Source organism: Euleptes europaea, chromosome 9 (assembly GCF_029931775.1).
Source record: "Euleptes europaea isolate rEulEur1 chromosome 9, rEulEur1.hap1, whole genome shotgun sequence".
NCBI classification, from domain to species: Eukaryota; Metazoa; Chordata; class Lepidosauria; order Squamata; family Sphaerodactylidae; genus Euleptes; species Euleptes europaea.
In genome coordinates, this window is record NC_079320.1 from 40474656 (window position 1) to 40498370 (window position 23715).

The 23715-nt window shown below is 44.4% G+C and overlaps 1 protein-coding gene across 1 annotated transcript; it reads left to right on the top strand.

Moving 5' to 3' along the window:
* Window positions 1-1167: 1167 nt before the first annotated feature.
* ZNF330 (zinc finger protein 330) lies at window positions 1168-23406 on the top strand. Its single transcript, XM_056855405.1, has 10 exons — window positions 1168-1186; window positions 11275-11404; window positions 13928-13947; window positions 14042-14112; window positions 15126-15205; window positions 16303-16429; window positions 17323-17427; window positions 18711-18757; window positions 20838-20955; window positions 22816-23406. Exons 2-10 carry the CDS (start codon window positions 11285-11287, stop codon window positions 23094-23096), a joined length of 969 nt encoding a protein of 322 aa, XP_056711383.1. The 5' UTR covers window positions 1168-1186; window positions 11275-11284; the 3' UTR covers window positions 23097-23406.
* Window positions 23407-23715: the final 309 nt, after the last annotated feature.

A 23715-nucleotide genomic window follows, 5' to 3' on the forward strand; every position in this document is an offset into this window, starting at 1 on the left:
GGACATGTTCATGGAGGAGAGGACTATTCATGGCTACTAGTAAAAATGAATACAAGTCATGATGCATACCTATTCTCCCCAGAATCAGAGGAGCATGCCTATTATATTAGGAGCTTTGGAACACAGGCAGGACAATGCTGCTGCAGTCGTCTTGCTTGTGGACTTCCTAGAGGCACCTGGTTGGCCACTGTGTGAACAGACTGCTGGGCTTGATGGGCCTTGGTCTGATCCAGCAGGGCCTTCTTTATGTTCTTAAGTCTTTCGCTGGCAGAAGACAATGATAGAGACAGACAGACAGATCTCCCCGATGGGAGTTCCAAAGTTTTGGCCCCATGATTGACAGGGCCCTTCCTGAGACCTTTGCTACATACTGTTTGCTATGACCGAGGCTGCCTGGTGGTTTTGTTGCTTCGGAGCAAAGCAGCCAGACCTAACCGTTTCCAGGCTCGTTCGGCCCAAACAGAACCGTTTCCTCGCAGCACGGGTTCCGACCAGGAAAAGCGCAGCCCGAAAGGGAGCTAAGGGCAATTGACAGTGGGTCGCCGTGTTAGTCTGTCTGCAGGAGTAGAAAAGGGCAAGAGTCCAGTAGCACCTTAAAGACTAACAAAAATATTTTCTGGTAGGGTATGAGCTTTCGTGAGCCACAGCTCACTTCTTCAGAACTGAAATTCTGAAGAAGTGAGCTGTGGCTCACGAAAGCTCATACCCTACCAGAAAATATTTTTGTTAGTCTTTAACTGAAGTTCTGAAGAAGTGAGCTGTGGCTCACGAAAGCTCATACCCTACCAGAAAATATTTTTGTGAGTCTTTAAGGTGCTACTGGACTTTTGCCCTTTCCTACTACTGCAGCTCATACCCTACCAGAAAACATTTTTGTTAGTCTTTAAGGTGCTACTGGACTCTTGCCCTTTCCTATTAAGGGCAATTGCTACATGACGATCAACTGAGCATGCCCAGTCCGCGGCTCCGATGACGCTTTCCTGGGTTTCGCCCCCAAACGCGGCAAGGACGTAGGCAGACCTCTGAGCAATTGCGGGCAACACGAAGGGGGCAGAGGCAACGTCTGGTCCTCGCGCTGCTGAGCATGCGCATCTCTCCCGCGCATGCTCAGTAGCAGGGGGCGCTTGGCGGACCGAGCCGGCTTCCGCACACGCTTGCTTGTGCTTGGGGGTAGAAGGAAGGCCAGGTGAGTGGAAGGGGGGGGGGGAGGCGGAAGGCGCAACCCTCGAGCTGGGGATCGGGGACGTGCAAACTGAAGGCACGTGGGGCGAAATGCAGGGGAGCCCCAATCGGTAGGTGCGGGGATGAGGCAGGAATTTGCGTCTCCCCATAGATTTATGGGGTGGGGCGCAGTAGCAACAAACCTCATAGTTACGCCGCTGAGAAGAGCCTTGTAGTTCTCCTATAGCTTCACCGGCGTGGATGTCGCAACGTGGTCAAACTCTCTCCGGCGTCCAAACTTTCCCCCTTCCGCCCCCAGCCTTGAGAGCGTCCGGAGCCCCCGCAGTTATTTTCTTTGCGTTTTCTGGTCATTTGCATTAGGCTAAGAAACCAGGAGGAGATTGAGACTGGGAAGGGCAGAATTACACAACTTCGAGGTTGACAATGAGGAAATTGAAATGGTTCAAGGCTTTCTGTTCCTTGGCTCCACCATCAACCAAAAGGGAGAGTGCAGCCAAGAAATCAGAAGGAGATTGGGACTGGGAAGGGCAGCCATGAAGGAGCTAGAAAAGATTTTGAAGTGTAAGGATGTGTCACTGGCCACCAAGACTAGATTAATTCATGCCATCGTATTCCCTATGACTATGTATGGGTGTGAAAGCTGGACAGTGAAGAAAGCTGACAGGAAGAAAATAGATTCCTTTGAAATGTGGTGTTGGAGGAGAGTGTTACGGATCCCGTGGGCTGCCAAGGAAACAAATCAGTGGGTTATAGATCAAATCAAGCCTGAACTGACCCTAGAAGCAAAAATGACTAAACTGAGGCTGTCGTATTTTGGTCACGTCATGAGACGACAAGAATCACTGGAAAAGACAGTCATGCTAGGAAAAGTTGAGGGCAGCAGGAAAAGAGGAAGACCCAACAAGAGATGGATTGACTCTATAAAGGAAGCCACAGCCTTCAATTTGCAAGATCTGAGCAAGGCTGTCTAAGATAGGACGTTTTGGAGGACTTTCATTCATAGGGTCGCCATGAGTTGGAAGCGACTTGACGGTACTTAACACACACTCAAGCTTTACTAAAGCACATTAGAACCTTGCTGTGGAATTGACAGTTATGTAGGTCTACCTCCCGTTGTCTCTGAGGCGGTCTCCCTTTTAGTAGGGTGACATTCTGCAATGGGTTTATGGAGAAGGTGTCAGGTAATTCATGACTTCTCTCAAAAGACCTATTGATTGTCTTTCTGCATTTGTAAATAATAATGCATTATTAGAACGTTGTGTACTGCTGTGTGAGCTGGGCTGTTATCTGATCTTGGGCTTGCAAGATCAAACCAAAGATCAAGACCTTGTGCAAAAGAATGAAGTGATAGAACGAACTGCACTTCTTCAGACTCTAGGTGGAGAGCTGCTTTTGTTTGGAATGCTTTCCTATATTAAAAACTCTCAGCAAATGGGAAACGAGTGCAAGATAGTGGGTAGAACATTTCTCCATATTATGCTAGTTTTGAACACATGAAGCTGCCTTATACTGAATCAGACCCTTGGTCCATCCAAGTCAGTATTGTCTACTCAGACTGGCAGCGGCTCTCCGGGGTCTCAGGCAGAGGTCTTTCATATCACCTACATGCCTAGTCCCTTTAACTGGAGATGCCGGGGATTGAACCTGGACCTTCTGCATGCCAAGCAGTTGCTCTACCACTGAGCCATAGCCCCTCGGCTTGTATGGAGTTTTTCATGCACTTTGAAGAGTTGTAGTCCATTCTACCATCTCAACATCCTACCATCTCATTCCTCTGCATGAGTTAGTACAGTGGTTGGCAAACTCATTAGTCAATGGAGCCAAATATCAACAGTACAACGATTCAGATTTCTTTTGAGAGCCACCTAGGCTCCGCCCCCTTTCCCCTCAACCCGAGGCTATAAAGATCCCTTCCCCCACACCTCTTCCTCTCCTTGCCAGGAGAGTTGTCTCAGAGGGTGGAGGCCTCGTCGTTGCTCTCCCCTGGCTCTTCCGCCCGCCCTCAGCCCGTCTTGCGTGGGGTGGGTTTTTCCTTCAGCCGTCCCCTCTCCGCGCCTGTTCCCCCCACCGTCCCGCCAACCATTTCCCGGTGGGAGCTGGGGCTGGAGCCGCGCCAACCCCTCTGCCTCCCTGGCGCCTCCCTCCACCATCGCGCTCCCCCCTCCGCCTGCCAGCTGATGGGCGGGCTGTTCGGCCTCTCCCCGGGGACCTGGCTGGCGGGCCAGCCTGGGGTCCGGGGTCCGCCGCGGCCACTGCAGCGCCCCGTCGGCCGGGCGTGGTCTGCCCGCACCGGTTCTCCCGCTTGCCAGCTGACGAGCGGGCCTGTCTGCGGTTGTGGGGACACCCCCCCCCCCCGGCGCTGGGAGGCGGCTCTAGCCGGCTGCCGCTTGCCGCCTCTCTAGGCTTCTCGGGGGGTGATTTGTTCATGGCGCCATGTTAGAAAAGGCAAAAGACGGCAAACTGGGGGCGGGCAGGCTGTGACCGCGCATGCGCGGGGGAGCGGAGCCCCGGGCGGGATCAGGAGAGGCTGCGCTTGCGTAGAGGCGTCTTGGAGGAGGGAGGAGCGGTTGCTTGTTGTAGTAACAGGAGAAGCGCCGTTAGGAACCGCGGCCGCCCAGGCCCCGGGGGAGATGAAGCAGCAGGTATGGCGCTTAGGGGCAGAGCCGCACTCAAGGGGCCAAAGAGCTGCATGCGGCTCATGAGCCGCGGTTTGCCGACCACTGAGTTAGTACATATTGTCATCTGTAAGAGTGAGTTCTTAGTGATCTATTTGCAACTGGCTCACCTCTGAGCACTGTCACACATTAAACTCCCCTCTGTTTGTTGCCATTTGCTTTTTCTGTGGTATACATTTTCTGGCGATGGCCTCTGACCCAGAATTGTTCTTAACGATTCCCAAATGCATGGAAAGTAGCGACAAGTCCTCAGTGGTAAAATAATGTTTTATTCTTACACACACTTCCACTGATTAGTTTATGCACCAATGCTGAGATTTAGCCCTGAAAACATGCTCTGTGACAAAGCCCTGAAGCATGCTGTTACAAGTTTTTTGTTTGTTTAATAACATCTTAGGCCTTTAAAGAAGATGCAATCTAATTGGCATAATAGCACTTCTAGCTTCATTTCTGTAGATTTCCTACCTTTGATAATACATAGAATAAAGAGAGGATTGTGGCTGAGAAAAATTTGCATATTATGAATAAGGTGCACATCATCAGATTATTTATTTACATTAATTATAGCCCACCTTTCTCACTGAGACCTAAGGTGGCATACACAGTATAAGTCAAATATGATGGGACATCCAGTAAACAACACAATAGCATTCAAGAACATAAGAAGAGCCCTGCTGGATCAGACTAGTGGTCCATCTAGTCCTGCATCCTGTCTTGTTCAGTGGCCAACCAGTTCCTTTGCAGGTCCCACAACAGGGCTTGGGGCCATCCCCTGATGTTGCCTTTTGACAACGATATTCAGAGGTTGCCTGCCTCTGAATGTGAAGGTTCCCTTTAGTCACCATGGCTAGTAGCCACTGATCAAACTATCCTGCATGAATCTGTCTAATCCCCTTCTATGTCTGTAGCCATCACTACATTCTCTGGCAGTGAACTCCACATTTTAATCACTTACTGTGTAAAGAAGTATTTCCTTTTGTCTTCCCTGAATCTTCTGCCCGTCAGCTTCATTGGATGCCCTCGAGTTCTAATATTTTGGGAGAAGGAGGAAAAATTCTCTTTGTCAACTCTCTCCACCCCATGCATAATTTTATAAACCTCTATCATGTCCCCCCCTTAGTTGTCTCTTTTCTAAACTGAAACGTTCCAGACTCTTCAGCCTTCTCTCATAGGGAAGGTGCTCCAACCCCCTAATCATCTTGGTTCCCCTCTTCTGTCCCTTTTCCAGTTCTGTGATGTCCTTTTTGAGATATGGTGACCACAACTGCACACAGTATTCTAAATGAGGCCGCACCATAGATCTGTAAAGGGACATTATAATATTGGCTGCTTTATTTTCAATCCCTTTCCTAATAACCACCAACATGAAGTTTGCCTTTTTCACTGCTGCAGCACACTGGGTTGGCATTTTCATTGAGCTATCTACTATGGCCCCATGATCTTTTCCACACTCTGTCTCAGGAAGTTCAAACTGCATTAATATATACTTGAAGTTTTTGTTCCAATGTGCATCACTTTATACTTACTAACACTGAATTTCATCTCCCACATTGTTGCCCATTCTCCTGATCTATGGAGATCCTCCTGGAGCTCTTTACATTTATTCTTGGTTTTCAACATTCTGAATAATTTTGTGTCATCTGCAAACTTGGCCATTACACTACTCACCTCTAGTTCCAGATCATTTATGAACAAATTAAATAGTACTGGCCCCAATACCAATCCTTGTGGGGTCCCAATGCTTACTTCTCTCCATTGTGAGAACTGTCCATTTATTCCTACTCTTTGCTTTTGGTAATTTCACTTTCCCAAAGAACTCCAAAAGATTGGTGAGGTACGGTTTCCCTTTGCAGAACCCCTGCTGATTTCCCTTCAGCAGGCATTATTCCTCTGTGTGCTTAATAATTCTATCTTTGATTACAATTTCTACTAATTTGCCTAGGACAGATGTTAGGCTAACCGGCCTGTTTGGATTGCAGCAATCTGAAACAAAACATAAGCATTTAAACATGACACATTAAACGGTACAGAAATTACACAGCAGGAGCATACTTCCAGCTACAGAGTAGTATAGACCACAGTCCCTAATAATTTACCCAAGTAATATTGTGAACTATTTTGAACAGTGCAACCCTATTAAAGGTAAAGGTCCCCTGTGCAAGCACCGGGTCACTCCTGTCCCATGGGGTGATGTCACATCCTGACGTTTACTAGGCAGACTGTGTTTACTGGGTGGTTTGCCATTGCCTTCCCCAGTCATCTTCCCTTTATTCCCAGCAAACTGGGTACTCATTTTACTGACCTTGGAAGGATGGAAGGCTGAGTCAACCTTGAGCCGGCTACCTGAAACCAACTTCCGTTGGGATCAAACTCAAGTCGTGAGCAGAACTTGGACTGCAGTACTGCAGCTTACCACTCTGCGCCACAGGGCTCCTTATGCAACCCTATTACCTATGTACAAAAGCCCTCTTGAATATTCATTCAGTTTTGCATCGTTTTCAGAAAACCGAGAGAGTGGGAGCCTTCCAGACCTCCTCAGGCAGACCATTCCATAAGGTGGGGGCCACAACAGAGAATGCATATCTACAGGTAGTTGTTGATTTTGCCAATTTGGAAGGTAGTACTTGCAGAAGTGCCTGTTCAGATGAGAGAAGCTATCATTGTGGAACATAGGGAGAAACGTGGCCTTGCAGATATGAGGGACCACGGCCATGAAGGGCTTTGTATGTGACAGCCAGTACCTTGAATTGAGCCTGATAAACTGATGGGCAGCTGATGGAGTAACTGCAGAATGGGAGTAATATGCATGCAGAGCATCCTGCTAATAACCATTCTGCCCCATTGTGCACTAGCTGGAATTTCCAAGTTGACTTTAAGGAGAGACCGATGTTGAGTGCAAGCCCTGGACTGGATAGCCCAGGCTAGCTTGATCTCATCAGATCTCAGAAGTTAAGCAGGGTCGACACTAGCAAGTATTTGGATGGGAGATCTCCAAGGAATACCAGGGTTGTGATGTGGAGGAAGGCAATGGCAAACCACCTCTGAACGTCTCTTGCCTTGAAAACCCCAGCTGGGGTCGCCATAAGTCAGACGTGACTTGGTGGCTAAAATTTATTTATTTATTATCATTCTTATGTCCTGCTCTTTCCGGCAAATGTTGAGTGCATTATAGTAGACTAGTCTTGATGTTACCGTGGCGTGAATCCAGGTGGCCAGGTGGGTTAAACTAAGTTTAAAAAAGCATTAGTTGCAGCTGCATTAACTTGTTTCTCCAGCAACAGTGATTGAATCTAGTATAACCCTTAGGCTTTCTATGCTGAGAGTATGTTTGTGGACATTTTACATTCTGGATAGTGAAAACCAAAGTGGATTTCAGAGAGCTACAAGAGGCTCTTTCCGGGTGAGTGGTTGACAAATGGCAAATGAGGTTTAACGTGATTAAGTGTGAAGAGATGCAAATTGGGGTAAAAATCCTACCTTTAAGTATGAACTGTCAGTGGTTGACAAGGAATGAGACCTTGGGGTCATGGATGATAACTCAATGAAAATCTTGATTTAGCGTGCAGCAGCAGTAAAAACACAAATTCTGTTATATGGAAAGTTAGCAGCAGGACTGAAAACCAAACAGCCATTTTTGTAATTCCTTCATGCATATCTGTAGTGTGACTGCTTTTAGAATACATTGTAAAGTTCTGGTCACACTATCTCAAAAAGATATTGCTGGAAAAGGTACAATGAAGGGTGACCCAAGTAAAGAAGTGTATTCCCTGTGAGAGGAGGCCAAAAGGAACTTGGGGCCTTTTTGTTCGAACGGAAGATGGCATGAAACAGGTTGAGGAAGTTATGAGGAAAAGAAAGTGGATGGAGAGAACTTTTTCTTCTTGTCCCATAAGACTAATGAGCATCCATTGAAGTTACCGGGCAACATGTTTAGGACAGACACTCGAAGAGTAATCAACTTGTGGAATTCACTACCACCGGAAGTGCTGATGGTTATTAGCTTAGTTGACTTTAGAAGGGGATTAGACAGATTTGTGGAGGATAGGTTCATCAGTGGGTATTAGTTACAATATGATCATCAAATGGAACTGCTATGTTTAGAAGCAGTAATCTTCTGAATACCAGTGCTGGGGGGAGGGGGCAACAGCAGGAAGAAGCTTTAGCCTCCATGCCCCACTTGAAGGTCTTCTAGTTGGCATCTGGTTCTTCACTAAGTGAAGAAGAAGAGTTGGTTTATATATGCCGACTTTCTCTACCGCTTAAGGAAGAATCAAACCTGCTTACAATCACCTTCTCTTCCCCTCCCCACAACAGACACCCGGTGAGGTAGGTGGGGCTGAGAGAGCTCTAAGATTGCTGTGACTAGCCCAAGGTCACCCAGCTGGCTTCATGTGTAGGAGCGGGGAAACCAACCCGGTTCTCCAGTCCACCACTCCAAACCACCACTCTTAACCGCTACACAGCGCTCGGCCTTATAGGTGATTGGTCTGATCCATCCATTTTAGCTGCCCTTACATTCTTATATTAAAATTGCCATGGGGAGGGCTAACAATTCAAAGTGGGGTCACATGCTGTTGCGACATGTCACAACAAAACTCTCAAATGCAGAGAACTAGTTTTACAGTACCATGAGATTTTTTTTTGAAAGGCTTCTAGACCTTTCTGCTGGAAGTGTTTTACTGTTTCGAATCCTCTGTAACAGCACTCTTTAACAGTACAGTCAAGACTGTGTCGTTAATCAGTTTGAGCAAAGATGTCCTACAAATGTTTCGAGCAACAATGAAATGTCAAGCATTGACTTTTACAGAAGGTGTTTAAGCGTTGGATGGAATGCACTCGCCATAAATAGAAATAGAGCAACTGTGGACACATAAATGGTTCTTGGAATAATGTGGAAATGGGGGGATAAGACAGGCCCCCTTGTGAAGAGGACATCTGGCTGTTGTGCCTGGCATTTCCCACTTGCTTGAAGAGCTTTTTCTTCCATCCATAATCCACTTTGAAAACAGTTGTTGGGGTGTTCTGGATACTGCTGGCATCCCTGCCCTCCGATAAGCAGCTTGGGGCTCAGTGACTGAAGAAATCCATTAATGGATTGCTGCTGCCTTTATTTTCCTAAAAAGAGTTAAATTGGGCCTGCAGTGCTGGGCATTGTTAACTTCCCTTCCAGAAACTGTTAGCCCTGAGAGAAGCAAAAAACAGGTTTTCTGGTTTTGCTTTTCCTCTAATCTTTTTTTTGGGGGGGAGGGAGAGTTCTTTTTGTGAAGAAGAAGAAAGAGTTGGTTTTTATATGCCGACTTTCTCAACGACTTAAGGAAGAATCAAACTGGCTTACAATCACCTTCCCTTCCCCTCCCCACAACTGACACCTTGTGAGGTAGGTGAGGTTGAGAGAGCTCTAAGAGAGCTGTGAATAGCCCACGGTCACCCAGCTGGCTTAATGTGGAGGAATGGGGAAACAAATCCAGTTCACCAGATTAGTCTCCACCTCTCATGTGGGGGAGTGGGGGAATCAAACCTGGTTCTCTTGATCAGAGTCCACTGCTCCAAACCACCGCTCTTAACCACTTCACCATGCTGGTGAAGGATGTTGGGAGGGAGAACGTCCCCTGCTGCTATCCTGTTCCAAATCCCTACCCCTTCCATGTAGCTTCTTGTAAGTAAAAGAATGATATTGTCACATCTGGGCCCTCTTATACCTTATCTGGTTGAGTCATCTGTCACCATTATGGCCAGAAATATGCGAGAACGGTTGCTGGACTTAAGCAAAAAGATCGTAGAGAATGTTGCAGCATACAACAGAGCAAACCTGGCCTCCCAGGCAAGCATGCCAAGGGCGGGGGGGTCTAGAGACCCAGAATAGAATAGCCTTGGAGAGCAGTAAGAAGATGACAAAGTAGTAACATAATTAGATTAGAAGCTTTCTAACCCATTGTCAATAGAAGGGAAAGAGGAAATAGTTGGAGAGAGGGAAGTTCACCCCACAAATCTTTGTGGGTTCCCTCTTGTAGATGTCTATATAGTATGGATTTTACAAGCATTTGTACATATGTACTTTCCTTATGCCTTGTTGTATCTTCCACATGTCTACAAACGTGGCTTTTTAGCTATTATTTACTGTGTGGCAAGCCTCCTTGGGTGGTGCAGATCACATGAAATGATATAGTTATTACACATTTCCCCTCAGGCCAGGAATGGATGGGTTGAATGTCCCCAGGAGAACACACTTACTGTGCACATATGGGGTTTGTGAGTTTGGGAGGCACTGAATGCATCTACTAGTGTTGGGTTTTAGGGTGGGCCTGATCTTTGTCAATGCATGATTATTTTGGGTATTTCTGTCCTGCCTTTCTTCCAGGGTGCTCAGGGCAATGTAGTCTTTTAGTCTGGGAGGTGGGGAGAGAAAGCCTGATCAGTCCTCAGTTAACTCAGTTACCTTCATAACTGAGTGTGGTTTGAGCTAGTGTGATGTAGTGGTTAAGAGCAGTGGACTCTGATCGGGAGAACTGGGTTTGATTCCCTGCTCCTCCACATGAGCGGTGGATTCTAATCTGGAGAACTGGGTTGTTTCCCCACTCCTACACATGGAGCTAGCTGGGTGACCTTGGGCTAGTCACAGTTCTCTCAGAACTCTCTCAGCCCTACCTACCTCACAATGGATAGGTGGCACTTGGTGGTTGGGACCAGGCAAAAGATAAAGTGAATTTGTTGGGGGGGTGGGGGGAGGCTGAGTCCAACATTTTATGAGAAATGGTTTAAATAATACTTGGGTTGAATCCTAGAGATTTGCTCTTCTATTGGTAGCATCTTTCTCTGGTGCTAGGTGCCTTTCCTTAACACAAGAAGCTCTTCCGCTGTGGAAAGGCCTCTTGAGTCAGGGGAAGTCTCTTTGTTCTGGAGGAAGGTGCTGCCATTAGTGGAACAAATCCATGGAATTCAACCCACTTGATTCTAGTTTAAAGGGAAAAAAACTTAGTCATCCCCTGGGACAGACTTTGCTATTCATAAGGGCTTCTATTTCTTTGAGGATATTTTTGTCTGTTTCTAGAACTGGTATCAGGATCTGACTGCATACTCTTCAGACTGTCAGAGAACCTTCTCATTATACTCTCTTTACAATAATGTCCATGGGTTTAAATTCTGCCTATGACCTGTCTGAGAGTTCCGGCCAGCCACATCATTAATCTTTATTTTGTATTTTCTACTCAGGAGCTGTTGAGTTGAGTGGCTGGCATTGGGGTTCCGATGCAATGAGCATTTTACGTTTCCCACCTGACCATATTGGGTCAGTGCATTAAAATACGCTGGAAAGGAAGAACAGATTGTGTTTAAAATAATGAGAAGAGGCTTTTATATAGGATACCAATTAAATAATTTCACCTCCTGAAAACTGACAAAAGTGATATTTCATTTCCAGAAAGTGAAGGATGCCTAAAAAGAAGACAGGTGCTCGCAAGAAGGCTGAGAGTCGAAAAGAACGTGAAAAACAGATAAGAGCTTCAAGAGGCAACATAGATTTGGCAAAACATCCCTGCAATGCTTCAATGGTAATGACAGCAGGCATTTCTTTCTGTGAAGTTGTGTGCTAAATTTGAAGCACTAGTTTTAAAATATCTCTTAGTCTTTTTTTAATGTTGGGGAAAGGAGGTGAGTATAGATTTTCAAGAAACTCTTGTGTTACCTCCAGTAAGCTTGAGACGTTGCAAGAAACACTGGATGTTATTAAATCTTCTAAAACAGTTCACATACCTAAAAGAATACATTCAGTTCATTATGTTCTTCCTCTAGACATTAGGAAGAATTTTCTGAGAGTGGTTCCTCAGTGGAACAGACTTCCTCGGGAGGTGGTAAGCTCTCCTTCCATGGAGGTTTCTAAGAAGAGGTTAGATGGCCATCTGTCAGCAATACTGATTCTGTGACCTTAGGCAGATCATGAGAGGGAGGGGACCTTGGCGATCTTCTGGGCATGGAGTAGGGGTCACTGGGGATGTGTGGGGGAGGTAGTTGTGAATTTCCTGCATTGTGCAGGGGGTTGGACTAGATGACCCTGGTGGTCCCTTCCAACTCTATGATTCTATGATCTGAAAGAATACATTCAGTTCATTATGTTCTTCCTCTGAAGCAAAAATTCTTTTGTTTCCTTCTTTTTTTGTGAATGTATAGAGATGTCTTATGCCGTCAGACAGCTGGTCCCTCTAGCTCAGTATTGTCTGCAGTGAGGGGCCATGTGCCTCTAAGGGTTTAGCAGAGATCTTTCTCAGCCCTGCTGTTTGAGTTCCAGGCTTCCACAAACCTGGAACTTGGGCTGCTTAGCAGACCACAGATCCATCACACTCAGTTCTCTGAGAACTTGAAGGAGGCCTCTTACGTCAGGCGCTACATAATTTTACTACATTTTATTAAAATGTTTCTTAAGGACCTTTCCCTACATAGTAGACCCACACAGTGGTTTACAAAAGAATGCTCAGAGGCCTAAATACCAATAAAAAAGAATAAAAACTCAAAACTAATCCACACCACCAACATCAAGATTTCCCATTCCCTTTTCTGTGGAGAGAAAGAGGCAGGTCTCTCATGCTGAGCTTGTGGCGCTTCTTTCTGCCCCCAAGACCAGCATGGTAGTATACAGTGCCCTCCCCATGCCCTCCCCCCATCCTCTGGCATACACAAAGAACATGGCTGGAGGCATGCGTGTCACTGGTGAGCAAAACTAATCGTTTGCTAAACCAAACTGTTGTTTGTAAAGGTAAAGATCCCCTGTGCAAGCACTGGGTCATTCCTGACCCATGGGGTGACGTCACATCCCGACGTTTCCTAGGCAGACTTTGTTTATGGGGTGGTTTGCCATTTGCCTTCCCCAGTCGTCTTCCCTTTACCCCCAGCAAGCTAGGTACTCATATCACTGACCTCGGAAGGATGGAAGGCTGAGTCAACCTTGAGCCAGCTACCTGAAACCGACATCCGTCGGGATCGAACTCAAGTCGTGAGCAGAGCTTGGACTGCAGTACTGCAGCGATGTTTGTAGACCTTTCTAAAATCTGTTTTTAAGTGGAGGTGTCAGGGCCATATACAAAATACATGGTATTTTGGTGTTGCATAAATTATACACCTCGTGATATTTTGTTGTTGCATGATGGTCCCGTGGACATGGAGAGAGAGCTCTTTAGCTATACACCAAAATATTCTGTTTTTAATTGAGTATATTTAGAACAGGCGTCTCCAACCTTTCTGAACCCGTGGGTACCTTTAGAGTTCTGACACAGTGCGCTGGAGCCAACCACAACATGACTGCCACAAGAGGTGGAGCCAGCCATAAACGTCAGGGAGTGAGGTCATGCATAACTCTAATAGTAGCTCTTCACCATTCCAGGCAGAAGCTCTACTTAACAGGATGCCTTTTTAAATGAATGTATCATTTAAAGGTATTTTCTTGCATACCCGTAGTTTACCGTCAGTCGTGCCATGAAGATTCTTATGATGTGGTGCCAGCTGCTGCCAAAGAAACTTAAAAAAGTTCTGCACAGCCAATCAGATCTCCAGTGGCCAGTTAGGAGCCCTTCTGGGCAAAAGCCTCATCTACACCTACTCACTTTCTAATGACCCTTGGCAGGTGCCATGAAAGGGCTCTGGGCACCATGGCATCTTTGGACACCCCGTTGGGGACCCCTGCTTTAGAACATGAAGTGGCACATTCTTACTAATCTCATAAAAATGCAGAAAGGCACAAGTAAATTGTAACCAACAAATATTTAATGCTATCTGTATTCCGGATAAGTTAGAAGTGTAACATTTCCTATTCCCTCCAGGATGCTGTAAATTGCCAATTTAGACAGCACACTCAGGTGACATTTGAAAGTGGAATTACTATGTTTTACCTCTTGCATGAAGGCAGCAGTGAAATCTTCCACTGGTTCAGCTTGTGCTGGCAAGCTCAAGAATTTCGTGTTCACAAAGCTCTATCTAACCATTGTGCTGAAGCCAGTTAATTTTAAGACATTTGTTTAAATCTAGGGTTGATGAGATTTCTTATAAAACATTTCAGTAAAAATATCTATGTACTTCTCTTACAGGAATGTGATAAATGTCAAAGGTAAATACATATTTTGTTCGTTATTTTCCTTAAATGCTACTTCTTAAGAACATATTTTCTTCAATAACTTGTTTAACCTCTTTTGTTCTGACAGGCGGCAGAAAAATAGAGCATTTTGCTACTTTTGTAGCTCAGTTCAAAAGTTACCCATCTGTGCACAGTGTGGTAAGTGTACACTTTTTATTTCTCAGTTCCTATTTATTCCCAACAGTATTTTTGTTGTATTAGTTGTATTAGTGTCTAGCACTGTATTGTTGTTTTAGTGTCTAGCATCATCATCTGATCATACCCATTTGATTGATTTTATTGATTCTTTAGGCATTATGGGATGATACCTTCATGTTCTGTCTATGGGTCTAACACGTCTAACAGTGCTTGGACATTTTTTTGTTTTGAGAAACAGCAGGGGGAAGGGATTGAAACTGATCTCTGGTGCCATGATGTGCCCTCCCCAGTGGCTTGTGGGTGTAGCTTGTGCTTGCCTTCCCCCTGCCTCTAGCATCGCCCTCAGACTTTCAGAAAGTTGATGCTGCTTGTGAGATCTGTGTGGACTAAAAAGTACCTAAGAGAGGCTGCAGAGAATAGAGGGCACTGGGTGAAGTCTCCTCATCCCCCTTCTGCCAGTGGTGTGTCCACCACGTTTTGTGCGTGCAAGAGTGAAACTGCAGTTGTTTCTCCCAGCCCTCTCTCTTCATTGACCCCCCCTGCCCCCCATCAGTGAGGCTTTTTATACACAGAGCTCTCACAACCTCCAGCATTTGGAAGGCCTCAGAAGATTTCTGGGAAAGGAAGAGGCAGGAAGGATCTGTGCCCACAACTGCTTTCTGTTGACTCACCATAGGATCCAACCCATTTTTTTCCTCTTTATTTCAAGTATTGTCATGTGATATTATCAAACTAAAATTGACCCATGGGACCCCAGAGCCCTCTTCCGCCTTTGAAATATTTCCAATCGTTGAAGAGATTTCATTTTTGAACCTTAACGTTTTGCTCACTTGAGAATGCTGAAATTATCTGCTATGATTTTTTTCTGGTACTATTAAGGGTAGGGGGGGGGAGAACAATGTGCGCTACACTGCGGTCCTTGGAGGAAGGATGGGGATAAAAATAGACAAAATCAGTTAATGTTATTTCTAAGTACTTTTATTTTTATATAAGCTCTATTTCTTTTGTAACAGGGAAAACAAAATGTATGATGAAATCGTCAGACTGTGTCATAAAACATGCTGGTGTGTACAGCACTGGTCTTGCAATGGTGGTATGTACACAAAAGAATCATCCCTTTCAGGATATGTGATAAGTGGACTAATTTGTTGCAGCGATGTCATTTTTGTACTGCCTATGTTAGAGTGAAATGTGGAATCATTTGGCCATTCCAGATATAATTGGGAATCCTTTACTCCAGCTGAAATCAGTTGAGAAATAACCCAGTTGGGGGCTAAACTTCAGCCAAAGTTTTGCAAATTCAGATATTGGATAATCCACGCATTTCAAGAGAGGTGGAAATGTGCTAGTTGCTGGATTGGGCCCAGTTCAGATGCACGGCTAGCAAGGTTTTGATTTGGCATGAGCTTAGGGTCTCTTGAAACCATGCTACAAGCTTTGTAAAGTAGTTGTGCATCTAGAGCAAAGATCCCTCGCACATGTTTTGCTGGTGTGCAAACTAAGCACAGCCTAGCTTAGCCAAGATGCTGTGTGAGTGTGAAGATCCCGGCGGATTAATTCTCTTCCCTTTAAATTGAGCCTTGAATTGTTTGAATGAGGAATAGAATTAATCTTGAACTCATGGAAGGGTAAATCTCCAGGAATAAATAGGATAGACCTTTAGTAGCCCAATCCAACAATTCAACACAAGCCAGTATATGTAAGTTGGAGTGGGACTTGAGGTAATGTATCTTAGCATTTTAATTTGATCTCATGTGACTTTTACGTCAGGATTTCTTATTTCTGTGCCGTTTGCCATCTTAGGTAAGTATTACAGCACCTGGCTTGACTAAAAACCCAAGCCTTCATAAAAGTCATGTTATTTTTGAGATAAAAATAGCACAACAGATGTGAGTGATTAGCCTTTGGCTACATTTCAAATTGTTTTTTTTTAAATAACGTCAATTCTGTCGAAATAGGTATAATTTAACTTTAATGTTAGGCATTTGCTGCCTTAATGATGAGAATATGAAGCACGCTGGGAAATACTAACCTAGTTTTTAGTTCTGTACAGATTTCTGAAATCTGCCTTAAAATGTCTCTAGTCATTGGCTATTTGGAATGAATATATGTTACTCATTAAACAGAATGCTATTCAGTAGAGGTCAACCAAGATCCACAGTAATTTTTTTTCTCTGTCTTATTTTGCAGGGCGCTATTTGTGATTTCTGTGAAGCCTGGGTTTGCCATGGTAGGAAATGCCTCAGCACACATGCTTGTATCTGTCCTCTGGCAGACGCAGAATGCATTGAGTGCGAGAGAGGAGTCTGGGACCACGGTTAGTTGATGATAACGAAGAGAAACAAATGTTTTGACTTATTTACTGGCTAACTTGTTACATTTGTTTGCTTCTTTTTGCTCTTGCTCATTTATTTATTATTTAACTTGCTGTAGCCCATAATCAGCAAAAGAAAGAGGCATTTCGCAAAATATTTTCTAGTATATTTACATTATTGGTCAGGTGATCCTCACTGTTTTCAGAGACCATATATTATGCTTTAAGTGTATTTTATATGGACATCGTAATTATGCCAATAAAGGTCTGTGTTTGTGTATTCAGAGACCATACCAAGTTGGTCTCTGCTTTACAACTGTTTTACTTTCCTTTGGGCCCCTGCTGACAGAGTTGAGGTGGGTGGCAGCAAAAGAGACATGGCTTTTTTGGAGGTGGCACCTCATCATTGGAATGCCCTCCCCTTTGACAGTTGCCTGGCACCTGCCTTACTTTCCTTTTGGTACCAGGCCAGAATAGGTTTTTTAACTTGGGCCGTGGGTCCGTCTTTTTTGGCTGTTGTCATGGAAAGCTTTGAGCTTGGGGACTGTTTTATCATTATCATTCTAGATTACTGCTTTTGTTGGCTTGTCATATTTTTATGGACTTGTTTTGTTGTTGGTATTTTATTGTTTTAGTTGTGAGCCGCCTCAAGCAGATTCTGGAGAGGTGCACGAGACCAGTAGCCACCTGTGATCTGTGCGTCCAGCACATCCTGCCTGTACATATAAAATGCATTTCTTAACAATACTATCAGAACTTACAATGCAGGCAACCAAAGCCAGGTTTAAGGCACCAAGTGTTTTCTGTGAATGGCTGATCTCTGCTTGGAAGCAGAATGGAAGGAGACTGGCTTTGGGGGGGTTTGTATTAAATTCTCACTCTTCTGAATCTTCTAGGTGGCAGAATATTCAGCTGTTCCTTTTGCCATAACTTCCTCTGTGAAGACGATCAGTTTGAACATCAGGCCAGCTGCCAGGTTCTAGAAGCCGAGACCTTTAAATGTAAGCGGTTCTCCCGAATCCCTTCTTATGAAAGGTGATCTGTTTGTAACTCCTTCTGGAATCCCACATGAGTTTAGAGGACTGTTGCGATGTGATTTCTCAAATCAGTGGTTCAACAGAATATATTAGCTACTCAAGTCAGTGGATTGTGGAATGCATCTGAACTGGAGTTGGGAACAGCAGTTTCTCTGTCAGTCAGACTGTAGACCAGGCTGTATTTTAAATGTGATTCTGGCAGGGCGAAAGCACCTCCCATGGGACTTTGCACTCATGCAGCGTCTCGTTTAAGCTGGATTTCTGCCAGTGCAAAACAGCTATGCATGGCAGCTTTGCACAGGCTGAATCTCTGGAATCTCCAGTTTAACACAAAATGAGGATCAGGTAGTAGGTGACATGGAAGGCCTCTGCGTATGCCCTTGGACAGCCGTGGCCAGTCAGAGCTGACAACTGGTCTGATTCAGTATAAGGCATCTCTATGTTTTCACCAAACTGATTAATGTAGATTAAAAGCCTCTTGAACAATTGTGGTCTTAATCATTTCGTAGGGTGTGGAACCAGTGAGGGGACACCGTGATGTTATCTCACGCTACATCACTTTGCTGTGTAGAGTTTGGTCACTCTGATCATATGAAGGTGCCTTATTGTTCCATCTAGCTCACTGTTTTCTACTCTGGCAGCAGCTCTCCAAGGTTCTCGAATAGAGAAAGGTCTTTCCCAGTAACTTCTCCATGATCCTTTAATTGGAGATGAGCTGAATCTGGGGTCCTTCAGCATTCAAAGCATATACCTCTGAGCCACACCTCCTCTCTAGGTGGTGTCATTGGGCAGGGTTGTATATGCTGTAGTTGTAATGCTTTTCGTGGACTGAGACTGCCCTTTGTGGTTCAAGGTGCTTTTTGCATGCGTGCCAGCCATATGATCACTGTGTTCTCCTGATGCCCTTTGTGTATCTCCAAGTATTGACTGTCTACCATCCTCATCCTTTTTTTAAAAATCCAGTTTAGCTGCTTTCCTTTGTTGGACAAACTGATAGAGTAATCAGGAGGGTGTCTTCAGCTTAATGTAGGAGAGGAAGTGTAATGTTGGGTCCAACCACTGTAAAGACATCATTACAATTTTTTATTTCTTAGGCTAAGCGTTCATTTTCCTTGTACTTGGAAGAGCCATGGAAAGCCTCAGGCTGTCCATTGAACTGTATAGTCGACCTTGGCTTAGAAAGCAGAAGCAAAGAGCAAAGTTATAAAATCACATTATTCAAGCATGCATTTTGTCTTGCTTAATAGGTGTTTCCTGTAATCGACTTGGGCAACACTCATGCCTCCGTTGTAAGGTAAAAGTAAAAATATTTTGATGTATTGAGTCCCCTGCTCTTGTACTTTGAAGGTGCAGGCAATTTTTTGTCATTTCTTTCTCTATAATACATGAAAAATGTCTGTTTTTTTAAAAGGAAAGATAAGCTGTCTGTGTCCTGTTCCTATTATGCTTTGATCCATGTACCTTCCATGCTGGATTCTTTGGACTTCATTAAGCCAGAACTGCTGAAACTACTTTCACAGCATGAAATGTTTTATCCTTCCTGGGTTTCTTCTCCACCAATCTTCTTGTGCCTTTGTGATTGGGATGATGAGTCCTTATTCTGTGCTGTCTGAGTGATGTTCTGAAAGTGGAATATTTTTGGGCGTTCTCAGCCTTAAAACAGAGATGTTCTGATCCTGACCAGCAGAAGGCTCATTTTACACAATCGAAAAGAGTCCTTGTGTTGTGAGATCTATCTGTGGCAACTCCCATGATAGTGGCAATTCCAAAAATTGCTGCTATATTTGAAATTACCATGGAGTGGATGAATATATCATCACAGGTTTCCCGCCCCCCCAACTATTTTTTATTTAAGGGATAAGAGTATATAGAGAAACAGACCACATACAGGGGTATGAGCTGGCTCGTAAGAAAATTGGTTATCTGTTCACTGTGGTCTATGAATTTTCTATTCCTTTTTTTAATCTGCTATATCACATATCACATTGCTCAGTTCAAAGAGTCAATTTCAGTGACTGAGGGGGGAATCGGGGTAGAACTCCCCCCCATAGATCTTCCTTGATATGAAGGAGGTGTCAACAAGAAATTCTACTTCACCTGGCAGTAGCTTACATCTATAGGCTAGTTGGATTAGTGTCTTGAGCATCTAACATAAAGGATATAAACACACGCTCCCTTACCCCCAAGTGTGTTTTACAGGGTGATCCTGTGTAGAGTCACTCTACTCCAGCCCCTTGAAATAAATGGATTTTAGACTAGAATAACTTGGTATAGGATCGCACTGTTAGCTTGTATACCTTTGAAATTTCTTAGTGCAACTGCTTGTTGCTTTCCTCTTTCCCACTTTTCCAGAGGGGATGTCATGGTGGCTTAAGTGGAGTTACTAGGTAGATCAGGCATCCCCAAACCTTTTTCAGCCTGTGGGTATCTTTGCAGTTCTGACACAGGGTGAGTGATGGGGGCTCAGCCACGGAATGGCTCCCACAGGAGGTGGAGCCAACCCACAGAATGAGTGAGATTACGCATAACTCTGATAGTAGGTCTTCAGCATTTCAGGCAGAAGCTCTGCTTAATACAATGCCTTTTTAAAATTAACGTATCGTTTAAAAATATTTTCTTGTACATACACACACACAATAAGTATACGTTATTGATCTGATGAAAAAAACCCTCGCCTGGCATTATCTGTCTTCGTTTTGCAGGCCTCTAACTTGCTTATGCAGAAGAAAAAGGAGAAAATGCTTCTTCTCCTGGCTGTCCCTTTCCATGAGTCTTTCTCTCGTGAGCACAGATATTTTTAACCTGCACTCTTAACCTGGAGCAATGACAGTTAGTGCTGAAGGGCTAGTGAGAGCTCCTTGCACATGTCTTCAGTAAGAGGCCAGGTTTTGATAGGAACATAAATGGTTTTTGAAAAGTGAACAAAATTTGATGTAGTGATACTATTAACTTCCGCCTGAATTATCAAAATGCATTAAAGCTGCGAAGACATGATGATGTCAGCAGAAGTTCCAGCTAGGTCAGAATCAAATCCCACTGTGTTTTTAGAATATCACTCTGCTATTTGTACAGGTGAAGTATTTTATATAAAGCCACTGTCTACATTATACCATAAAGATCTCAAAAAAGATCCTACCAGGCCCTACCCACTTTCTAATACACTAGGTGGGCACCATGGCAACCTTGGATGTCATGTTGGGTATCCGTGAGATAGAGTATGTACTTATCCCATTGTTACTCCACTTTTTGGCAGTCTATTGACTTCTGCTTCCTTTTTTCCCCTTTTGAGGGGAGCGGGGGGGACTCGCAACAGCTTATTTTCTTCTGATTAATTATTCTTGTGTTTTCCTTTCCCCGCCATTTATTCCCTGCAGGCTTGTTTCTGTGATGAACATACCCGGAGCAAGGTTTTCAAACACGAAAAGGGACGTGAGCCTCCCTGCCCAAAGTGTGGGCATGAAACGCAGGAGACCAAAGATCTGAGCATGTCGAGTAAGATTGCGTGCAGAAGTCTCCCTGTAGCCCACTGATGAGGAGGGAGGCATGCCATGCAAGGCTTTGGGAAAGCAACATATTGGGGATTTTTAAAAAATCACCTCTCTCAGTGCTGCAGCATGATAAACATTTTCATAATACATATGCGTTTCATGCTGAGATTTTGGGGGAATAACTTAGAAGTTTCTCACCATAATCTGAAAACACCGAGGAGATAAATGATTAGTGCATAAAGTAGCAGCTGAAACAAAGCCATTTGCTGTAGAGGCTTCTAGGCCTGAGCAGACAAGCTCAAGGATTGCACATCCCCCGCCCCCCCAAGGCTCTGGAACATTTCTGGGTTTGTTGCTGTACTTTACCATTTTCTTGTAATGATTGTGTATGAGTGAGTTTAGCTGTTTTCGAGCTGCAGCTGAGAACAGCCTAACTAACAGCACATTCTGATTTTAGTATCTCATTTTCCATTGCAAGCTAATTTAGAACTTTTTAAAAAAAGAATCTGACAGTCATGCTTGTAACTGGCCACCCAATTACAATTTAAGATGGGGAGAGTTCACTCGTTTCAAGACCTGAGCGGGTGCATTTTTTTTCCTGGAGCACCCTGACTTCTAAATGCTTTACTATTAGGAACAGCTCCAATTTTTTTTAAAGGGGGATTAATTTTGTCCAGCAGGCACCTGAGTCAAAATAAATAAATAAATAAATTTAAGAATGGTATGGATTTACAATGTGTTCTTGGGTTCCCACTGGGGAGGAAGGTGGGTGGTATAAATGAAGTAAATAAATAAAATACTTAGTGGTGTGTGTCTGACCATCCACAGACTTTGCAGAGTGAGGCTATTCCACCTCTGCTGCAGCCTACTGAACCCCCTTAAATTTTTTAGTGTGGGGCAGCAGTCCCTCGGGAGCACCATAGTGGGGCACAGTGGGATCTGTAGCCGAAGGAGGAATGTGCTGCCCCCTCTTCTGCAAATGGAATTGCCATTCTGATAGAGGAACTGTGTGGTTGGATACTTGCAGGTAGGGATGTGCATCAATTTTTTCAGTATTTTTCAGGTTCAGGTTTATCAAACCTGGAATTTTTTGACAAATCCAGAAAACCCAGAACATTTTCGGGTTTGATAAACTTGATCCCGAAAAATACTGAAAAAATTGGATATGTCAGAGTGTCCCCCCCTCCCAGGCTTCTCTGGAGTCTGGAGAAGTGGTGTGTGCTGGATTGGTGTCAGAAATGCCTTCTGGGCTTCTCCGGGGTCTGGAGATGCCTGGCAGGGTGGATCTCAGAGCAATCCATCCCGCGTCCCTTCTCCAGAGTCTGGAGAAGCAGCACCTGCTGGATTGGTGTCACGTCTGCCCCACCATATTGCTGCCCCTCCCGCCCCCTGGATTACTGTCAGTGGCAGGTAAGTAAGTGGGAAGATGGGAGAAATGGCAGTGGAGCCAAAGCGTCTGAATAATGCTGAAAAAATTTGGCATTATTCAGGATCCGCTTTTTTTGGCTCCCTTTATTGCTGCCTTTTAAAAATTGGCAAACCCCCCTCCCTGACAAATACCGAAAAGATATTTTTCTGGGCTTTTTAAAATTTCAGGATACTGATATGCACACCCCTACTTGCCGGTGCTTACAGATCTCCAACTTGTTCTCTGGTTCCTTTTTATAATACATGTTATCTAGAATATTTCTTGCTGCATTAATGATTAATTAATTGGGACTATTAATTATGTGGAAATAGTCACGTGGCAACCTTGTCACAGTATTGTAAGCGTTGTTTGCCACAAACTCCCCATGCTGGATCATAACAAAATAAGCTGTAGGCAGAATGTCAGTGTGAAAACTTCTGCCATTTGCTTCTGCAGCACGCTCGCTCAGATTTGGCCGACAGACTGGAGGTGAGGATGCCGACGGGGCTTCTGGCTATGATGCCTATTGGAAGAACCTCTCTACTGGCAAAGATGGAGATGCTGGTGATCATGATGAGGAGTATGATGAATATGAAGCAGAAGATGATGAGGAAGCTGATGACCATGAGGAAGGAGGGAAGGATTTGGAAACGGAGGCTGCTGACTTATTCAGCAACTTGAATTTAGGAAGAACCTACGCCAGCGGCTATGCGCACTATGAGGAACCTGCTGACTAAGGCTGCAGTCCTAAGCACTCGTAGGAGGTGGCAAGTCCCCTTGAACATTGTGGGACTTAACTTCTAGGTAGACATGTTTAGGATCTGGCCATAAGCCCATGCTTATGGTGACATTATCATTTGAAAGGAGCTGTGTGTATAGTTAGTGATTTTTAGTATGGTGAGCACTGGAATAACTGGTAGACTTTCAAGTAGCAAAGCTTACTGGGAACGAAAGGGAATAGAGATTCTATAGGAGATCAAAATGTGTATGGATACTAAAGGGAAGGACTGGTGAGCAAAATGGATTTGGGGTCGCATTGGTTTAGGCAGTGTGACGTAAGGGTTGGACTTAATGCTGTCTCCTCCCCAGCATAAGACAGCAGCACGAGGTGGCTAAGGCCATTTCTGTTTCTACGCGTTCATCAGAAATGAAGTTATTTTTCTTGAGTGAGTTTGATGATGCTTCTGTTATCATGTTCCATAAACTATCGGTATTATTGGCAATTGACTATTTTTATGTTTCAAAGACTATCTTGCTGCAAAAACTAGATTTCTTTTTCATAAATATCGATCTATGGAGCGCTGGGGAAATGCTTGCTGCAAGCTATTGTACTCAAAATATAAATTGAAATTAAAG